At 34.4% G+C, this 21,832-nt stretch overlaps 3 protein-coding genes across 4 annotated transcripts; 2 read left to right on the top strand and 1 right to left on the bottom strand.

Annotated features, from left to right (window-relative positions):
• Positions 1 to 9,134: 9,134 nt before the first annotated feature.
• On the top strand, positions 9,135 to 10,485 carry LOC120272045. Its single transcript, XM_039278770.1, has 3 exons — positions 9,135 to 9,437; positions 9,508 to 10,260; positions 10,381 to 10,485. Exons 1-3 carry the CDS (start codon positions 9,135 to 9,137, stop codon positions 10,483 to 10,485), a joined length of 1,161 nt encoding a protein of 386 aa, XP_039134704.1.
• Positions 10,486 to 10,553: 68 nt separating this feature from the next.
• On the top strand, positions 10,554 to 13,576 carry LOC120270828. Of its 2 annotated transcripts, XR_005539690.1 has the most exons (3): positions 10,658 to 10,729; positions 12,279 to 12,494; positions 13,291 to 13,576. XR_005539690.1 is itself a non-coding variant. In XM_039277895.1 (2 exons), exons 1-2 carry the CDS (start codon positions 10,596 to 10,598, stop codon positions 12,457 to 12,459), a joined length of 315 nt encoding a protein of 104 aa, XP_039133829.1. In that variant the 5' UTR covers positions 10,554 to 10,595; the 3' UTR covers positions 12,460 to 12,639. The 2 variants fall into 2 exon arrangements, 1 of the variants encoding a protein (XP_039133829.1); XM_039277895.1 differs by lacking the exon at positions 13,291 to 13,576 and having other exon boundaries at positions 10,554 to 10,729; positions 12,279 to 12,639.
• Positions 13,577 to 20,742: 7,166 nt separating this feature from the next.
• LOC120272037 (protein FAR1-RELATED SEQUENCE 5-like) lies at positions 20,743 to 21,549 on the bottom strand. Its single transcript, XM_039278757.1, has one exon. It carries the CDS (start codon positions 21,547 to 21,549, stop codon positions 20,743 to 20,745), a length of 807 nt encoding a protein of 268 aa, XP_039134691.1.
• Between the last annotated feature and the right edge of the window lie 283 nt (positions 21,550 to 21,832).

Below are 21,832 nucleotides of genomic sequence, written 5' to 3'. Positions count from 1 at the left end.
TAAAAATTTTACTCAAATATAACATATGCAATTATATATATATATGTTGCCTCAATTGATATAGATTTGTTTAATTAGAATAGTATAATTAATCTAATTATTAATTGAGATATTTTGATATTCTTAATTGCTTCTAATAATATTAAATCTGCTAGCGAGGCAGAGTTAATATTTTAGAGGCAAATTAATATATCATTAAATTTTCTTTGAAGAGCTTTTAGAAACAAACTTAGCGTTATTAGAAACCTTATGTAAAGGCCTCTAATTAAAGATTTTTGCAGTAGGTTGAAATTATTAGAGACATTTATTTGGAGCTCTGTTACAGGGCTTTTAGAGGTACAAAACTATCATAATTAATTATTAATTATATAATGAAAATAAATATAGCCATCTAGTTTCGTTTTCCTTCTAGCAACTTTTCAACTTGGGAGAGAATAAGAAAGACTCAAATCCTTTGGCGCTTAAGCAATTTTGATTTTCACAGCCTTACCTATTTTATATATATATATAAAAATACTAAACATACACTATAACTTGGAACTCAAGTCTAACTATTGTCCAACAACTAAGAAATATGAACAAAATAATTAAAAACTAAATTCAATATCATTGTCTTTTTAATTATTATAATTAAATATTTTTAATCAAATAATTTAATTTAATTATTATACAGGAGAAAAGGAGAATAAAGACACGCCCTAAAAATAGCCCTTTTGACATTTGCCTTTTTCTTAATCCCCAAATTCACAAATGGGAGCTCGAATTTGGGTTTGATCCCTGTTACGATTATTCCCAAATACGGTAAAGTTGGGGGACCATTGTTAATGCTCATCCGAGCAAACGATAGAGTATTTTCAAAATTTGAGGATTAGATTTATATATATATATATAATAATGGGAAAATTCTATTTATCCCTCATGATTTTTCAAAATTCTTAGCCACTCGATTTTTGCACATCTGGACAGACCCTTATGGTATAATTTAAATTCCCTTTTCCTATCACTGACCTTCAGTGGGTCCGTATTATAAAATTTCATTTTTCCCTTGCAAATGGTGGAAAAATACATGCCCAATCCCATCATGTCCGACCTTTATGCATACAATTTTGCTTTTGCCTTCACGCTTGCTTTTTGTCAAACAAAGTTTAGAAGGTTCGTTACATCTTCTTCTTACTCCTCATTTGGTTTTGTTGAATTTAAGTTACTGCGGTTTTCAGATAAGATGAGAATTTTTCGATTTGCTCTCACTTTGATTATTACGAGGGAGGGGTAACAATTTATAAAAAAATATAAAAGGCTATTATGAAGAGTTTTTGTGCTATTGCTAGATACAACAGCGATAGATGAGTGCTAATGTTCGCAGTGACTTCTTGAGGAATCGATGTATTTGCGAGATATGTGAGTGACCATGTCAGGGTGAAGTTTATCACTCCCGATGGACATAAAATATTTTGTTCAATAGAAAGCGAGGTTGACTTCGGCGCATGTGTCACGTGTACTCCATCTTCAAAAGCTTTGTAGTCAATCTTTTTGTTGATACAGATGATGTGCCATCGTATCCTACTAAAAATGAGTTCTTCTTGTTGTAAGTTTCCTCTCTTTTATGTTTATCTAGTTATAGAAATTAATTATTGTTTAATTATCCCAGTTTCTGTTTAACTATATCAAGTCTCCATTTAAAAACTGTCTTCTCCGCTTACATTATTCTATTTTTGTTTAAATATTTGTTTTAACCTTTAAATTTTATAGTTATCATTTAACAATTTTATGTTTCTACTTAAAATCTTGATCGTTTTTCGTTTAAACTAAAGTGTTGGCAGGAATTCAGATTGTGGAAGCGCTTATGTTCCACCTCATGGCGACCCTAACTGTGTGGCATGCCTTCCTTCCTCGTTAGATCAATCTGAAGCATTGTCATTGGATATTGGACAATGTTTACAAGGCGTTGAACATTTCAGAGACACACTTTGGAATTTTACAATCAAACGGAATTTTGACTTTAAATTCCTAAAGAACAAAAAACACCGGGTGACTATGGAATGCGCTGCCGATGGTTGTGAATGGCGCCTTCATGCATCAAAGGAATATAATAAAAATACTTTCAGAATCAAGACGAAGCACCCGTCACACTCTTGCGGTGGTGGAATTGGATCGGCGTCACATCTAAAAGTGTCCAAAAAATGGACAAACGCATGAGTGATTTAGAAGCTCAAGGACCGGCCCTTATACTGAGGCCATCGACATTCGGAAAAGGACATGTTGTCGGGGAACATAGTGTCCACATTCCATACAAGCAAGCTTAGTTGGGGAAAAGGAGCATGCCGGGTGATCCTCGACGATAGTAACATCTCCATTTACAATTTATTGATTTGGTACATGGATAAGGTGGTTGAGATAAACCCTAGCAGCATTGCGATTGTGGAAAAGAGAAGGTGGCGTTTTAAGCGTGCATTTTTCCTTTAATGCGTGTATTGTAGGATTCAAGAGGGCTTGCAGGCCGTTGTTGTTTGTCGATGGTACCCACCTCCTTAGAAAATATCGGGGTACTCTACTGGTGCCACAGGTAAAGATGGAAACAATGGTTTTTTCCATGTCTCCTTCGGTATAGTTAGGTGATGCTTTATACGATGAAGGAGATTATCAAGAGATAATTACATTCGTCTCGAATAGGTCTAAAGGCCTTGTGAATGCTACTACAAGAGTTTTTCTCTTCTTCCCCACATGCATACTTCCTTTGACACTTGGAGGCCAATTTTATGAAAGCCAATGTCAAACTTGGGAAGGTATTGAGGGAGGAGTGATGGTCCATAAAATTTCGTATTGCTTGGGCATCCATGGCTAAAGAATTCGATGATGCTGAGTGAATGAGCTGCGAGGCCACATCAACCAAACCCCATAGGGTGGTTGATTCATCATCGAGATATGTCACATTGGTCAAATTATTTATTCGGAGGTGAACACTGGGTGAAATGTATTCAAATGTCGCTGAGTCGTTTTAATGCATGGATCAAAAGAAGCTCGGCATTTACCGGTGACGAAAATGGTCGACTCCATAAGGTATTCGAATGTTGATTTTATTTAACACGTAAAAATTGTTCTTATCCTTTAAAACTTTTCCTTACCGTTCAAATATCATTGTTTGTGTTTAACTATCTCGATCTTCGTTTAATTTATTATCCTACTATTTAAAACATTTTGTTTCTATTTAAATATCAATGTCTTTGCTTAACCTTGTTTTAAGTTTTAGTGTTCTACGCTGTACAGGTTCAATTTGATGCGCATGTTATGCTACCGCCGTGAGTAAGCGAACAAATGGGAGACCTACTTATGCCCGGACATACATTCGAAGGTAGAGATACTTATTGAGGAAAGCTGAAGTCTTCATGTTGGTTGTTGTGTCGATGATCGTTATAAAGTGATTGACTAGTACAGCAGCTCTATAGATCTTGCCAATAGAACTTGCTCATGTTGCAGATGGCAAGTTTATGGTATCCTGTGCAAACACGCTTACGCTGCAATAATGCAGACAGACACCAACGTTCATCAATTTATTAGCGGCTACTTTACCGTTGATAATTATAAACTGGCGTATAAGGAAGCTATATTCCCCATACTCGACAATGGCAAGCCTACGGATAGAAATTGCGAATTGCGTTTGTGAACGTCTGTGACGAGAAAGCAACCTGGGCGTCCTAGACGAAAGAGGATCGAGTGAGGTCACGTGAGTTACATTCTGTGTACTTGCCGCGTGTTCGGTCACAATCATAGATCTTGCTATGAAATTATCGTAACTAGGCATTGTAAATAAACAAATTTTTTTAAAAAGAAACAAACTTATTTAAGTGTCAACTTTTTATATTTAAACATCTAATTTCCTTGTCATTCTTTTGTTATTTAAATGTAGACACTAAAAAGTTAAATAGAAGCATATTGTTAAGCGTTAACACATATATTTAAATAGAGATATTGTTGTTTAAACAGAGAATACTTCATTTAAAAAAAATACTGATATTTAAACATTGAAAACTTTGAAAACAATGAACTGAATTTAAATTAATAACGATAAAACTATTTTATATTTGAAAACAAACAATATCAGGTCAACTTTGTTTCCCCGCAGTCGAAGACCCTCCTTTCTCAGTGATGCCAGCTGCACTCCCTTCCATAAGTATGCGGGCAATATACTTTAATCTCAAATAGGGGACATCCGCTTGCGGTAGCCGTAGCTGTTCATCGTTGAGTAATTGCTCGATAAACCGCATGACATAGACGGCACTATCGACACTTCCTTTTTTTGTCGTGGGATTTCATGTCGTGAACTAACGGGTACCTTACGGTCACCGTATTGCCGAACTCTATATTGATTTTGAAGTCTAATAGTCTCCACTGTCAAGGTATACAATTTGAGATTGGAATATCGATTATTTATCAAACTCTATTAATCAAACTCTAATTATCAAAAGAACTACGCCATTTCGAATGCGTCGTTATCATACTCGTCACTTTGGCATCGAGATAATGTATGTATTCTTGTTTGTTATTGTCAAGGACCACAACATGGAAGTGGCCATTCATGATTATCGGGAGGATGACAATGTCAACATCATGCAGGTTGGGCGCGGTATCTCCGATCATAGCGAACTTTGTGTCAATCACATCTTCCTGCTTTGACATAAACAGTGCTAGTGGTCGTGTAATGGAGGTGCGCTTCTTATAAGGATACGGTACTCTGGTTAGAGAATTTTGTATTATGCATCTGAGCGTCCATCACGTCATTTGTCACCATCTCGCTTCCGTTAGCGGCGTGAATAGTCGGCCCGGGTGTGGTCTTTGAAAGAGTCGATTCTTCCACCACGGCAGGTCCATGTAGTTAAGCGATATGAGATATAATTAAACAAAAACACATAATCTTAAGTGGAAAATATATATTTTTAAAGGATAATGTAAATATTTAAATGGTAACTGACAAGGTTAAACAGTAAAACAATCTTTTTAAATGATACGCTAATATTTAAGCGGAAACTACATAACTTAAATGGGAATATATATATTTAAACAATAACATAAAAAAACTTCATACTTACATGTCCATAGGCGGTTGAGAAAAGATCCTTATAAACTCCACCTTTCGAATTTGTTAAAAGCGCGATTGTCAAGGTATCTTTTATTATTTGGAATAAAAGTCTTTCGAACTTCTTCGTATTGTTGGTTGGCAAGGATCTCATCTTTCATTTCTTTTTACGTAGCGTTCCCTTGCCCTAGATTACTGACTTTTTTTGGGATCATCATGCGGCATGTTGTTGTCGGTTGTTGGTGTTCGAGCACTAGCGCATCTTCCTTGATGCTTGGCGTGATGACAACATCAGCAGGAGACACGTCATAGATGCTTCTTGTTGTTGTGGGATTGCGTCTACCTTCTATCGGCCTTTATGTCGACTCTGGTTCCACAGTGACTTGGATTTCTTTGACAGCGAGTCGGCGATCTTGTCAGCATGACCATGGAAATAGCATCAGCAGAGACACACTCTTAGCCAGATTCTTATTCTTGAGGATTGTGTCCCAGCCGATGCGGCATTGAAGGCAGCCGATTCCACCGTGACGGGGATTTCGTTGATAATAGGGTTAACGATATTCTCAACCACGACCATGGCAACAGCATCAACGGGAGACATATCCTTTGCTGCTTCTTATTATTTAGGGATTGTGTCTACCTTCGATGCGACATTGTCGGTCACCGGTTCCACTATGACAAAGCGTGTCATCAGCAGCGATAAACTTAATATGACGCATCGACCAGCGATGGTCTGTGTTATTATTCATCATCAATATCTGGCGTACTGCGAGAAGAGTTGCGAGTGACATTGTAAGCCTATTCTTGTCGAGATTGCAGGGTCGGGAAGTGCATGGCGATCGGGAGGCTGTTGTGGTAGGGAACTGTTAAATGCTAAATACTATATCTAAACATTAACTACTATTATTAACCACATTGTTCATGATTTATTACCTCTTTTCCTTCGAGAGATGACAAACTAGTTTCTATCGGCGCTCGCTTCCGATAAGTATTTTCGACATGTACCCGGCATCTTTGAGGGTCTTGCCAAAATGGACTTTCTTTCGATTCGGATCATTTCGTAAAACCCGGATATTGGTCTGTGGGATCAATCCTTAATGTGCCCGTGTTGGTCTTCTTCCCGAGCATCTAGCTAGCGCTCAGCGGCGGCTGCGGAGCGTCCTCCAGTAAGCCACTTGTGTATCGCTTGCGCCCGGTGCGTGTCGCTACATACCGGGTAGATCATCGACATAATCAAGGATCGATTTGGAGCCGAGCGTGAGGGTATTTGGGAAGAGGATTGTACCCATGGGTATAATATCGAGTTTGACAAAATTTTTTTCTTCTTCTCCCCTACTGTCGAACAAGTTGCTCAAAAGTTCTCTTAATGGAGTCTCTGTGTCTCTCATAAGTTTTTGATAAATACCTCTCTTTGAAAGCTGAGAGTGTTTTCTTCTTTTGAAACAAGACTGCGTCTCGTGCATAGCGCGAGACCAGAGCAGTGAGCCACATCTTGAGCTGCGAAACTCGGCGAGCTTGCCCTAATCATAAATTTATTGAGATGCGTGCTATCGTACCTTTGCAGCAGAAAATCAAGAAGGGACCTCTCTTGGAATACGACTTCCATCTCGATGAATCTTTGTAAATGGTGTCGCTTCGGATGATCTCCCAGTGTCGAGGGGTCGTATCGACTATCAATTCAGTGAAGGTCTCCAGCATTCGGTGATATTCAAATTTTTAAGCGAAAAGATAAGGTTTTTAAAGCGAAACCTCTAATCTTAAAGCAGAGATATCACTTGTTAAATAGAGACATTACTTGTTAAGCAGGAGACCTAGTTTATTAAACAGAAACCACAATATTTAAACCAAGACATAATGTTTTAAACTAAAACTAATTTCTCAAATGGAAACCTCATTTGTAAAACTGCAACCATATCAAATGAATGGGGAAACATACATTATAAGTATTACACAAATCATAACAATTGAAAAACTCTTTCGATCATGTATCTGAGGATGAAAATATAAAACAAAAAACCTAGCAGAGAAATCTCTTTGCGGACTAACAAACCCTAGCTGAGAAATCCTTTTGCATATTTCAATATCTTCCATAAAAATGAAACCACAAAAAGCAAAACCGAAAAATCTCTCTTTATAACGAGAATAGTTAAAATAAAAATCATAATCACAACTTCTTCGATACCTTAGGCTGCAAAGTCGATGAAATCTTTGAATACTTGCGCGGACTTCTCCTTTGAGACACCGGTGGAAATGGAAAAGCTGAAATTACAAAGGATGTCCAGGCAGAGACAACTTCGGAAAAGGAAAAGCTGAAGAGGCAAGTTGAGAAATAAAACATACTCGTGACTCCGATGAAAGGTCGTCAGTGAGGGATTACCCTAAGAAAAATCCTCACTTCCTCTCAAACCGACGAAAATGATTGTAGTGCCACGACTTCCCATACAAAGGGCACTACGTCGTAAAAATTCAAAAATGACTACAGTAACCACCCGTTACATGCTATAGGGGTTTAAAAAACATTGTGTTTAAAAGGAAGGGGTTTTTAGGGATTGCCAAATTAAGAGGGTATTTTTGACAATATTGCAAACTTAGGTGTTTTTTTGGCAATTTCCAGTAAAATAATATTAATATCCAATTTTTATGGACTATTTAGGCATTAAAAAAAAAGTAAACATAAATAATTCTCTACTTTTTCAAATGTTTTTATTTCAATCAACTAGCTTTAAAAAATTATAATTTAACCCCTAAATTTAATTTTTGTTATAAACGATGTATACTCCCTCTTGGTCTTTTTTACTTGTCACATTTACCCAATTCACACCATGAAGAATAGTTGGTTGAAGTTAATTGGTTACCTATATTTTATAAAAAAAAATCTATTACTTTCCAAAATTACCCTTATTTAAAACTCCACTAAGGGTGTGTTTGTTTGGCAGGATATAAAACTACATGTAATTGTAATTACAAAAAACTTCAAAATCTGGTGTTTGTTTGGTTGGATTTGAGAATTTGAAAGTAGTTAGAAATGCAATGTAGATGGATTTGGTTGGTTTTCAAACTACGTCCAAATCTGCCGTAGTTTAATCTCCCGCACTTGGGATTTCCATAGAAAGTCACGTGAGACTTTCTAATAAATTTATATATAAATAAAATAAAAATAAAATCATGATATTATTTTATCTTAGTAATAAATGATTACTATTATATTTTTATCAATATAAAAAATTATAAATATAAAAAATTATAAATAGTGTCATATATTTTTTATAATTATAAAAAATAACAATAATTTGTAATGAAGACATAAATTTATATTAAATTAAGCAATTATATGCATAATTATTTTTGGTTACTATTAATAACAATTAATTGTGTATTTATAATTAATTAAATTTAATAATGACTAAGGGTGGAGTATCCTATCAAAGGAGTGTTTATATCCTACAAATCATCCAACCAAACACAGTGTTTTTCAAAATCGAGATTTACAAATCCTCCCAAACAAAGCACTAAAATTTTGAAATCAAGGCATTTTCAATTACGATCAACCAAACACCAAAAATTTGACTCTCTGCATTTTCAACTCAGAATTTACTATCTGAATCGTGATTGAAAAATCTCTTTATGTTTCAACTACATCTAACCAAACGCTAAATGGAGTATATAATTTAATATATAGTTAATTGTGATTTATTAAAAATTATACAAGTGGATAAATTTTGAAAACAAATTATTTAATGATGTACTGAAAATTTCAATATAGTGAGTAAAAACGAAGAACTCCAAAACATGATAAGTAGAAAGGAACCGAAGGAGTATTTGTTAAAACCGGTGTTATTGTAACAAAAATTAAATATATGAAATCAAATTGTATTTTTTTTTATGCCAGGTGATCGAAATAAAATAGGCGAACAAGCAAGAGTAGGCTGTTTACCAAAAACAGGAAATATAAAATAATTTTAACTAATTATAAAATAAGAAAATTAAATTGTTGTTCAAGATCTATGCAGACGAAAGGTTTGATTTTTGTATTATCTCGAGCTTCTTCGTCAGTGGTTCTAGCATGAGAAGGTCCACCTTCTCCCTCCTCTCCTCCATCTCCAAGCTCACCATTTCTCCTCGATTTCTCCATTCTCCGAGCTCGTCCCTTCTCCTTCCTCTTCTCCATCACCACCACCACCACTACCACCACTCCTTCCAACCATGCGAGTCACGTTCCATTCAGGCATTTTCACAAACATCTTCCGTGCATCACCATATCTTCGACTCCGCCACCTCAACGAAGCAACTCCTCGAGGCCTTCAACGCCATGGAATCCACTTCGGATGAGAATGACAAGCGCCTTGGCCTCGCTTGTCTAGAGTTGGTGAGCGCTTGCACTCTGATAGCTCTGAAACCCCTGAGAAAGCCCTTACCTTTGCTGTCAGAGCGTTTAGGGATTTTTGGAGAAAGATGGTGGGGATTCGCTGTCTCTTGCCAAAGCTCTGCTCTTATTGGGGAAGATTGGTTATAGGATGAAGAGATTTGATGATAGTTTGAAGTCGCTGAACACTGCTGAGCAGGTGCTTGATGGAATGCCAAGCCGAGGTTGTGGTGATTCTGGAGATGCGCGAGTGCGTGTTGCAGTGCAGGCACAGATTGCTGATACAAAGATACTTATGGGGAGAAGATATGAGGCTTTGGTTAATCGCAGAAGGTGTTTTGAGCTGAAAAGTTTGATCTTTGCTGCTGGTTCCAGGGAAATGGGTGATTCTTATAAGGATTTGGCAGAGTTTTATACTTCGGTGTTGGAGTTTCAAGAGGCTTTGCCACTTGCTCTGAAGGCCTTGGATATATATGAGGAGAGATTGGGGTCTGATTCTATGGAGGTGATTCAAGTTCGACGGCTTCTTGGAGTTGTTTATACTAGTCTTGGGGAGAATGAGGAAGCTTTGAAGCAAAATGAGATGGCAAGAAGTGTTTTGGAGGATTTGCATTTGAACGAGGAATTGTTTTATGTGGAGATTGAGAAGGCAAATATGCAGATTTCTCTTGGGAGGTTGGATAATGCCATTGATACACTTAAGGGGGTGATTGCACAAGCAGAGAAGGAGAGTGACATTCGGGCAGTGGTGTTTGTTTTCGATGGCAAAAAGCATTGTTCAACCAGGACAAGTTTGGAGATTCAAAGAGGTGTTTGGAGATTGCTTGTGGGATTCTTGATAAGAAAAAATTAGTCTCACCTGACAAGGTTGCAGAGGCATATGCAGAGACATCGTTGTTGTATGAGGGCCATGAATGACTTTGAAATTGCTATGTCTTTGATGAAGCGGACGTTGGCAATAATTGAGAAGCTCCCACAACAACTGCATTTGGCTGGAAAGTATCTCAGCAAGGCTGGGGTGGTTGCTTCTCTTGACAAGGAGAGTCTCTGATGCTGTTCCTTTGCTTGAGGCTGCAGTTGAGCAGCTGAAGGGGAGCTTTGGGCCAATGCATTTTTGGATTGGGATTTGTATATAAGCATTTGGGGCAGACATATTTGGAAATGAATCAGCCACAGGAAGCATTAAGAATGCTGCTCCTTGGGAAGAAAATAATAGAAAAACTTTTTGGCGAAGACCACGAGGATTCTATAGATACATGCCAGTGCATTGCTAATTCTTATGGGGCAATGGAAAGGTATATTTACACTCTTTTTTCCCTTGATCAATTGTCAAATATTATACGTTTGTATAAGTCATGTGTCATTATGTTTTCTTGATTTTTAGCATTATAAGCTAGCCATTTGTTTTGTGAGAGATATATCTTGAACCATTAAGGCCATCTCTTGAAGGAATATGATCCTCATGACCAAAGGATTTCTTGATATATTGGTTTCAATGCCTTCTGCACATGCACCATAGGCCCACCATTTGTTTGAATTGATGCTTATTAAGTTACAAAGTCTTGAATTTTCCTTGATTAGGTTTGTAAATTTTTTAATGTGAGTTCATTAGATTTCAAACCTCTCATGGAAGGAAGGAACAAGGTTCATTTCTCTTATTTTCATGTCTTCAACAGGCGGTAAATAAGATTAAGTTGCATGGGTGAATGCTCTATGGTTTTATTGCAAAGTTGCTAATGTTATCAAGTAGCGGTTTTGTAGGTACATTAACATAAATTATACCTTGCGTACGGTATGTTTTATTAAAAGTAGAGAAATATATATTCCCTTAAAGTTTTAAATGATAAATTGCTATATTTTGTAGGATTGGATCATAGGCTTGAAAGTTATATTTCAGTGTGCATATATGCTTATCTGACAGTGTAGAACCCTGTTGGTTGAAAAGGATAAGGGATGGGGAACTGCTTAGAGAGTAGTTATTAGGACCTTGCTTGCTTTTAGCTCAGAAAATTGCCAATTTTTAAATTAGGCACTGGAACTAGTTAAAGAAGAAATGATGATTGTGACAAGAAAGCGAATATAGTTATCTGAATGTCTACATAGGAATGGAAAACATGTGTAGATGGATGGTTCTGTAATTTGTGGAAATATTTAGAACTTCTGATTATGGAGTTCAAGAGGTACCTTAAGTTCATGGTTATTGTAGTGGCTATTGAAATTTAAATATGGAAGATTTAGTTTTGCTTTATTGCAATTTGAGAGGTCACTGGTAGTAATTGCTCGAAGGAGTACTCATCAAATCTTTTAATCACCACTTGCTAAAGAAGAATCACTATTTAGATTCAATGTTATGAAATATCTTTCTCTAGGCATCTTTGTTTGGCAGAAATTTTGTAAGCTTATCATACAAATTTCTTGTTGCAAAATGGAGCATGAGAAACATAATCACTGAACTTTCCATCCAAAGGTTGTAAACATGAGGATGTTGACTGCTTTAGTTCATCTTTTGACAAGCAGATGGTTATTGTTATTATTATTATTATTATTCATTCTAATCAGGTATGATTCAATGCTTTTGGCGTTAGATGTGTTTTAGTGATGGTATCTTCTCCTTATGGAAAGGATTCATCCTTATATAACACTGTACAATTTGGTAGGCAACCATGCATCATCTTCAGGTGTTTTTCAATATTATCTTGCAGATACATGCCAAAATAATTTCTGAAATCTTTTAACTTTGCATCATGCCATATCAGGACTTTTACAACTATCAGTAAACTCACTCATTTATACTATAATTTTGAAGTCTTGTATTTTCAATACCATCCTCTTTGTGTAATGCAGTTATGCCCTCGCATTAGAGTTCCAAAAGCATGTTATTGACTCATGGGAAAGACATGGGCCTAATGCAAGCGATGAGTTAAGAGAAGCTCATCGTCTGCTTGAGCAGTTAAAGAAGAAGGCACAAGGATCTCCGTCTGCTGTTTTTCCTGCAAACACATTGCCACTGTCATGGCATAATTGATCTGGCTGCAGAAGTCATACAAAATGGTCATCAAGGTTAGTCCTGATTTTAGAATCTTCATCCCCAGTTTTGATTCTAGCAATAGGATTGTAGTATCTATTTTCTTTTACTCACATAAAATACTTTAAATCATTTTTCTCTTTATATTTTGTGAAACAAGATTCTCAGTTGAAGGCATAACTCCAGTTTATTTTAATCCCATGTAATAAATTTTTTTTCACAAATAGCAAAAGTACATGTTGAATTTAGTCTTTGTATAATGAAGGCAATATTATTGTCAAGGTTCGCTGCAGTCAGTCCTTCCCTAGTATCTTTATGATTGATAGTAGTTTGAGCTGCCATCCTCTGGAGGTTGTACCTTGAATCCTAGTAGTTGGCTCTCCATAATCATATTCTCCTCTGCTTTGGACAGCTTTGATTGCCACTCCGCAACTATTCTAATAGTATGGATGTTTGCGTGATACCTTACATAATCCAATTTTAGTTATGAAAATATGATTGGGGTCTATATATAAAAATTCACAAAATTCTCTACTTAGTTTTAGACACACATGGTTTATATATGTACTCCCACTTCAGAATAGAATATCATTTGATTTTAGCATTAGTTTTCTTCAATACAATCACCGACAAACAATGCAGCTTACCAAACTACAGTAAACAAAATTGAAAATCTTTTATTTCAAAATCAAGGCAGGTAAGTAACCTTACTTTCATTTCTCATCATGCGTTATATTTCTTCAAACCTATCGGCATTATATAAAAAAACATAGTCTGTGCCACTTAAATGTGTGATTCGAGGTATACCATTGAAATTACAATGTACTGCAGATTCCAACAAAGTTTGTAAAGAGCTGGTGATGAACTTTGCCTTAAACCTGTTGTTCAATGTTTCTCAAACTCATCAAGTATGCAGGAATTTAGCTATTCCTGGTGTTCCCAAGAGAGGTCAGCACTCTGTACTCATTAGTATATACATTGCATATCCTGCCAGCGCATCTAATTTTTATCTGACACCATGTTACTTACATCTGCAATTCCAACGTGAACAGCTTTAATTACTGCTTAAGAGATGCATGTTGTAATTTATTTATTTAATTCTTTATTTTCTTTCCTATATATTTTGAAAAGAATCACATGAAAGATTCAGAAGAAAAGTTCTTAGGGGCTGTTTGTTTGCAAGGCTTGGATTGGGAATGGATTGGGAATGGATTGGGAATGAGCTCAATCTGTTTGTTTGGTTGTGAGGGCTTGGGAATGTGGGAGGAATCCATGAGGAATGAGATGAGGGAGAAGGTTGATTGGCATTCCCCAATTGGTTGAGAATGCCCAATCCGGATGGTGAAATATCCATTTTACCCTTGACTTTAAAACTTTATCTATATATATAGGAAAAATGTTGAGAACATTGTAAACAAATAATAATGATAACATATTACAAATAAATTAATACTATAAAAATACAACAACAACAATAACAATAAATTAAATTAATTCTAAAATAATAAAAATAAAATGATAACATTGTAACAAAACAACAATATTAATAATGAAGATTGATTGTAAAAATTAATTATAAAAATAATTATGACAATAATGACAACATATTACAAATAAAATAATATTATTGGCCAATGTATTTATTTTTTTAATATTTACTCTATAAGGGCATAAAAGACATTTTGCACATATTTTTTCTATTTACTTTTCTCATTCCCAATGAATTACTCTCCCATACCCTCCAACCAAACACAGTTTTCCTTCCATTCCTAATTCATTCCCCCTTATTCTCATTCCTATCTCATTTCTATCTCATTCCTCTTCAACTCCATTCCTTGCAAACAAACAGCCCCTTAGATTGAAGTAATCCAAGCAGTGGCGGTCCTGATGAACTGCTGCTCTGAGATGACATGTTGACTTAGGTGAACCCCCTTTTTTATCAAAAAAGGAAAGACAGAGAAGCTCTTGTTTCATGGCTTGGTAGGGACACTCTGAAGGACTTTCTTAGGATGTGGACAGACTTGGACACATGGACATGGTCACCTTTCTCCAGTAATGACAACTGCATTCATACTGTTATCATCTCTAATAAAACCCTGAACTTGATCATTTATATGTTATTAAATAACCATATTTCTGGGAAGAGAGAGAAAAAGTGGAAGTGGTGAACTTGATGGCAAACAAGAAGAAAAACAAGAGCATGTGCTGAACTGCAAGTCAAAAGAGAGTTGTGAACAAGAACAGGAACAACAATATTGCCTTCTCTGACCGTTTTATTTCATTCTAACATGGACTGCTCGCCATGCCTGCTCCTTATTCAACTCTTTTCTTAGTTCTATTTACTACTTTTTGTTATGTTTTTTGCCGTTCCGTCTTTCAACTCCCTTTGAGTATTCTTTTTCACTTTTTATCGAAATATATATCCTTGATTTTTTTTTTTATCAGCATGTGTTTATCATTGATATCATTTGAAAAAATTTATAAATTTAGTAATGTATTTAAAGTAGTATAATCTATTTGGAGAGGGTTTTAAGAAGGATTTTTTTAATTTTTTTTAAAGAATTTTTCCTCTTGCATTTATGTGTTTGTTTTGTTTGCATTAAAAGCAATGGGATATGTTTAATACCATTTATTTTTTTGGGTTAAATATTTCATTAAATATTTCAAATTATAATTATTAAAAATGTATTTTTATTTTGTGGAAAAAAATATACCAAGTTTAGTTATCAGAATGAGCTCAAATATCAAACTCTTATAGGTTTGGAGTCTCAAGTAAATGGTTTAATCATCGAGTCATTCGAATAGATGTTAAGGGGTTGTTTAGCATTGTTGTCAATTTTTTTGTTTTTGTTTTCAATTTCATGTTTTTAGAAACAAAAGCTGAAAAACATGTTTGATGACACTTTATTTTTTTGTTTTCAAAAAATTTTTGACAACAAAGCCCTCATGTTTATAAAAACAACAATTTTATGTTTTCAATTGTTTTGAAAATGTTTTCAAAACTCTTCCTCCCACCATGAAAACCTTCATCTTTTACTCATCTGTCTCTCTTTTTAATTTTTAATTCTTTTTAATTTTTTAAAAAAATATCAAAAATTTTTTATAAATTAAAATTAACAATTTTAAAAAAATACATATTAAGAAAAATATTTAAAAAAATATTTATAAAAATTTATTATTTTGAGTTGATTTTTACAAATTAGTTTATATAGTATAAAAATTGTATTTTTAAAAATTATTTGTGAAAATTTTTGTTTGATCATTAATTTTTATAAATTATGATTTAACATATAATATATATATATATATATATATATATATATATATATATATATATATATTTGAAAAAATATTTGTAAAAACCTATTGTTTGACTACGTCTCTATATTGCCCCTCCTCTCCCATTTTTTTTTTAAATGGGTTGGATCTAATTTTAACATGTATGTATATATATATATATATATTAAATTTTTTAAGGCAAACACAACAATATTTTTTGATTTTAGAAGGTGTAATTTTTGTGAGATATTTTTTACCCATATAATACTAGTATATGCTATTAATTTTATTTATTAATATTATCAAGTAAACTAATATGAAAAATAAACTTTTATAAAAAAATTTTAAAAATATGAATTTGAAAAAACGATAAAAAAAGGCGTTACCAAACATGTTTATATTTACATCTTTTTAAAATACACAATAGTTAGTATATCCAAACATGTTTTGTTTTCAAAAATTGAAAATAAAATGAAAAAAAAGTAAAAACAAAAGCAAAACAATATCAACAAAAAAAGAAAGAAAACGATGCCAAATGACCCGATTAGTAAAAATATTTTTAAATATTATTTATAATTATGAACTATTTTTTAATTATCTGATATGGAATATATCTATATATATATAATAATATTCAAAACGATGCCAAACGACTTGGTTAGTAAAAATATTTTTAAATATTATTTATAATTATGAACTATTTTTTAATTATATAATATGGAATATATCTATATATATAATATTCATTAATATTTGTTAGTTATAAAATAAATAATTTTAAAAAAAAAGAGCACATTGATAATTAATTTTTATTTATATTAAATATGATATTAATAATTAAAAAGATTTAATTACACTTATTTTGTTCGTGCTATAAATATTCATGAGATTTTTTCAAAACTGGATATGCCAATAGTTTCCATTCTAAAAAGTACATCAAAATCAAAGCATTTTAGAATTAAATATTAAAATTTGAAAGCAAAGTTCAACATCAAGAATATATATATATATATATATATATATATATATATATATATATATAGGGATTTCATCTTCTATGGACGTCCCTAGAATTCAATTCTAGGAACGTCCTCACACAGCCGTTAGATCACAATCTAACGTCTGTGTGTGTTGTTAGGAATTCATCTAGAAACAAAACCAAATGTTGGCTGTTGTGAGAGAGAAAAAAAAAGGGGAAAAGGTCATCACACAGCTGGCCCTAGATATATTGCCTCTTCTCTCTTTCTCAATCGCTCGCTTCCTTTCCTGGACCACCATCACAACGTTGGCCCTAGGTCTATCGCCTCTTCTCTCTTTCTCGCTCGCTCGCTTCCTCTCATGGACCCCCATCTCTCCACAGCAACGAACTTGTTGGCCCAGTTGGCCCTCTATTCTGGCCCTATCTCCGTAGCAGTCCTCATCGGTCTTCTCCTTGGATGGGCTTGGAAACTTAAATGGGCGGGTGACCTTGTGGGTGGCTTTCAGCAAACCACGTGTCTTCCGATATTGGACTCTGTGAAGCCCTATCTGCCCAGCTTCATTGCTTCTTTCGTCACTGACAAGGTCTAGCCTACGGAGTTTCTTACTCGCTATGGAATTTGGGATTTACTTTTTCTTTCTAGGTTTTTTTTATTGTTCTAGTTAATGTACGTGTATTTTGATTTATTTGGAGGTTTTGATTTTTTTAATGTGTATTCTAATTTATTTGGGGATTTGGATTTTTGGTGCAGGGGGCTGGTTAGAGATCTGAGGAATGTTGGTGATGTGAGAGACCGGAGGTATAGTATTGGTGTGAAATTCCAGTCTTTCTGTTGTGTTTGTTTTATACCTGATGTGTGGATTCAACTGTTTTTCGGCTTGATGTAATTTATTAATTTTGGCTTAAAAGTTTTGAATTTTATGTTGGAATCCATTAATTCTTGCTTTACTTTTTGGTCTACACAAAGGATTGGCTTTTGTTAGGTTTTTGTGAATTAGAGTTCATAATTTTGAATTTTAGGTATGGGATGCTCTTATGATTCTTGATGCTGCGGATGCTGATAATCCTGAGGCTTCTTCAGATGTGTGAGTTATCATCTTTTGGTGTTTGTGATGAGATGAAAAAAAAACCACCATTTTTGGTTGCTTTTTGATTGCAGGATTGAGATTTATTCATTAAGGGTAGTGGCCAAACAGTTGGAAGGAAGACCTGATGTATGGAACAGTGAGTTTGTGTTTCAATTAATTTACTGAAAGATTTAATGTTTGCTCTTTGCAATTCAAATTGTTGGTTTTGATAATTTATTTGCTCTAAATTGAAGGAAGTTTGAGCTTTGTTATGATTGTAACAACTAAGAAGAGTGATTTATATACACAGTAATTGATGTTTTGGTATTCGATTTGATCGGAATGGTGGTTGGTATTCTTTAATTTCAACAGTAGGCAATACCTAATAGTTGTTCATTTGTTCGGCTTATTTAGTCGATTATGGTTTTTCAGGAGAGCATTTATGGCCTCGATCATATGGTCTGATAGATGCACCAGCACTATCTGATTTACACAATATCCGCCCTGCTGATGTTAATGCTAATGAGTTTACATGGTTTACACACTTTGATGCAAATTCTTTTTGCTGAATTAGGAAATCATCTCTACTACAGAAACAGATAAGCAGAGATGGGCACCACCATTACATGTCCCTTGTTTTTGTACTACTTTATTTATCTTTGAATTTGTTAATTTCTTTCTCTTAGAATGTCATTGAACTGTCATTTGTTATACCTATTATGAATTGATCTTTATCAATAAATTCACCCAAATGTAGCTCCTGGACCTTTTCATGGCTTACTAATGACATTTGTTTTCCTACAGCCCATCGGTTACATAAATAATGTTCTTAATGTTCTTTTTAGTAAAAAAATTTTAATTAAAAGTTGCCTTTTTGGTTATACTTGATAAAGACCAGTATCAGACACAATCTTTAAGATGCCTTTTCATCCTTTAGTCCATGTCAATAAATTCTCTTTTATTTATTTTCTCATGAGAGAAATAGACAATGTCATCGTATTTGTGGATATTTTGATTCGATTGAATTCTTGTGACTGTTTACAGGTTGTGGATATGCAAGCTTTATCAGCACAATAGAAAATCGATCACCCAGAATATTCAAATCTCATATGGAAGCCCACTATTCCAACAAACTCAACCATTCTCAGTCCATCCCTACAAGCTTGGGTCAATGAGTTCCATTATAACAACAAAGGTGAAGACCGAAACGAAGTATGTACACTACTCTGGCATAAGTTAAGTATTTGAGTGTGATCTCCATATCTGATATCATAGAGTCGATAAAACAATGTCTTGTTTTCAATGATGCAGTTTGTTGAGATCATGGTGAAGAGATCAACCGATGCATCCACGTTAAATCTTATACTATACAATGGAGCTGACTAAAAAATGTATGCATCATTACCGTTAGAAGAAGGAAAAAAATTTGTGGGAGGAGCAACTCCTAGGGAGAGAATTGAAGACACCATGATTCATTCCAAAATTATACCACATTGAACTCATCAATTCATTCATTCATTTGTCACTTATTTTTTTCTTTTTTGCAAATTATTTATTAACATTTGATCATCACAGTTGTGATTAGATTTGTCATCTATTTGATTGGTGAAATCTTGTGCAACTTTCTCAGGAATTTGAGCAAAAGTTGATTTATTTGAAAACCTGAAGAATGAATGCACTTGCTTTATCCATTTTCTGCATTATTACCAGATTGTATCAGCAAACCACACAAAGAATAACCTACACGTGATGAGTTGTATTGCACATATAAAATCTAGTTCTCGTGCAAATATAAAATTGTCTTCCCATGAACCATCAAAACAAAATCAACATATAAAATTCAACTGCATTTAGATAGAAATTAAATGCCATAAATCAAACTCAAGCTAAGAAAGTAATCAGATGCATCACATAAGAAGTTTTCTAACAAATCACCTACAAGATGGAAGAGTCCTAAACACAACTTCATCATAACTTCATCTAACAAAAAAGGCAAGAAAGACATTAAACCAACTCATCATAACATAACATCATCTAACAGTAAGGTATATAACACACATAATTTCTTCCAAAAGTAAGGTACAAAATACACTGATGATTACATTAATCATTCATCCTATAATTAAATACAAATATTTAGCATTAAAGAGTGATTGCTTCTTGTCATTCATGGTGGCCCTGCATTCACAAATAAAACAAAATATTCCATTAGTAAACAATAATGAATGACTGAAATATGGATTAAATAGATACACTACTTAGAAAAATCAAAAATCCAACAAACAAACAAATCCTACCAAATGTGCATGTAGTCATGTAATGCCCCTTTCTCCCACATCTACTACAAGTCCTTTTCCTCTTAGATGATAATTGGAGGTCGATTCTAGACTCAATCCTTGTATTCACCCTTGGTCGCCCTTTGCTTTTGATAGGTTTTGGATCAACAATACTAATGTGTGACCCACAGATGTTTTCTTCACTTGAGAATGGAGGCCACGAAGAGGAACCAATGACATCTTGATTTTCCTCATTTTGCCCGCCGGTGTATGATCTATGTTCTTGTACACTAGACATTTCACCAATCATTTTGAAGATGTCATTTAGCTTAGGCATAATTTTTTCATACATCTCTTGGGATGATATAGATTGTGCAATACGAAAACACATATTTTGTGCATTCCACTTCATCAAAGGTGTAAAGGCGTTGTTGTGTGTCTCGACCATCATAACACTTGACAAATACCTTGCATCCATAGTCCAACGACGTAGAACATATCTTTCGGGGATCTTTACAACCTCCTTTTTTTAAAATATTTTCAATATGTGGCGACACAACAAACCCTCTCTCTCAAATTTCTTACAAGAGCATGTAGCAAAAGGTTCCCCATCTTCAGTACAGTTTTTAATAAATACAACCATATGATTACAAATTACATATTTAGCATGATTACCCCCATCTCAAACTCGTTCGGCAAGCATACTATCACTTTCTCGCAATTCCACTTGAAAGATATTAAGCACAACTCTTGTATACACTTCTCCTGCATGTCTCTCGATTGGATGACTTGTGTGATAGTTAGGTACAGAGTTCAAAGTCTTGAAATCTTCATTTTCTTCAGCATTTCTTCGAGCAAGCAAAGCTTTATCATATTGAACAAAAAACTCATCCAATGCTGATTGAGCATTAACAAATCCATCAAAAAATGAGTTGATACTTTCACTGCGTTGTGTAGTAGTCATTCCAGCTGTGAATATATCTTGCCAATATAAAGAAACCCATTTATTTCGAATGTTATACATCTTGCTCAACCAGTGTCTTTCATCAATGTTGTATGTTGCTTTAATTTCACCCCATCTATTCTCAAATGCTTCAATAGATTCACTATGATGCAACCAGTTGTTGTATTCTCGCATAAAGCCATCTTTACTCTTCAAATCTGCTAAATACTTCATTGAATTCCTTCCAATGTGCCAAGAGCAAAGTCGATGGCTAGAGTTTGGAAAAACATTTGCAATAGCCTTTCCCATAGCCAAATCTTGATCTGCAACAATGGTTTTTGGATATTTCCCTAGCATACATTTTAGCCATGTTTGGAATACCCATAGAAAACTTTCTTCTTTTTCATCGGCAATTAGAGCACAACCAAATAAAATAGATTGCATATGATGGTTAACTCCAACAAAAGGTGCAAAGGGGAAGCCAAATCGATTAGCCTTATAAGTAGTGTCAAAAATAACAATATCTCCAAATTGTGAATAGGCCATTCTAGATCTTCCATCTGCCCAAAAGACACACCTTGTTTGACCTAACTCATCAAGCTCCATATCAAAGAAGAAAAAATAATCGTTGAGTTTTTTTTTCCTTGAAGAACTTGACAACAACCATGCATTCTTGCCCAATGTTGTTCTTCCAAACTCCCCTCAAATGATTAGAACAATGAACCGGACTAATTAGTGCAGATCCTGTATTTGAAAGTGTTTCATTCAATATTCGACTCATTTGGCTTGGCCCCACTCTACTCTTATGTAACGTCTCCATCAAATTTCT

This window comes from Dioscorea cayenensis, chromosome 2 (genome assembly GCF_009730915.1).
Source record: "Dioscorea cayenensis subsp. rotundata cultivar TDr96_F1 chromosome 2, TDr96_F1_v2_PseudoChromosome.rev07_lg8_w22 25.fasta, whole genome shotgun sequence".
In the NCBI taxonomy this organism is placed as follows: Eukaryota; Viridiplantae; Streptophyta; class Magnoliopsida; order Dioscoreales; family Dioscoreaceae; genus Dioscorea; species Dioscorea cayenensis.
The sequence above is the reverse complement of the archived record's forward strand: the minus strand, read 5'-3'. Positions and strand labels throughout refer to the sequence as shown.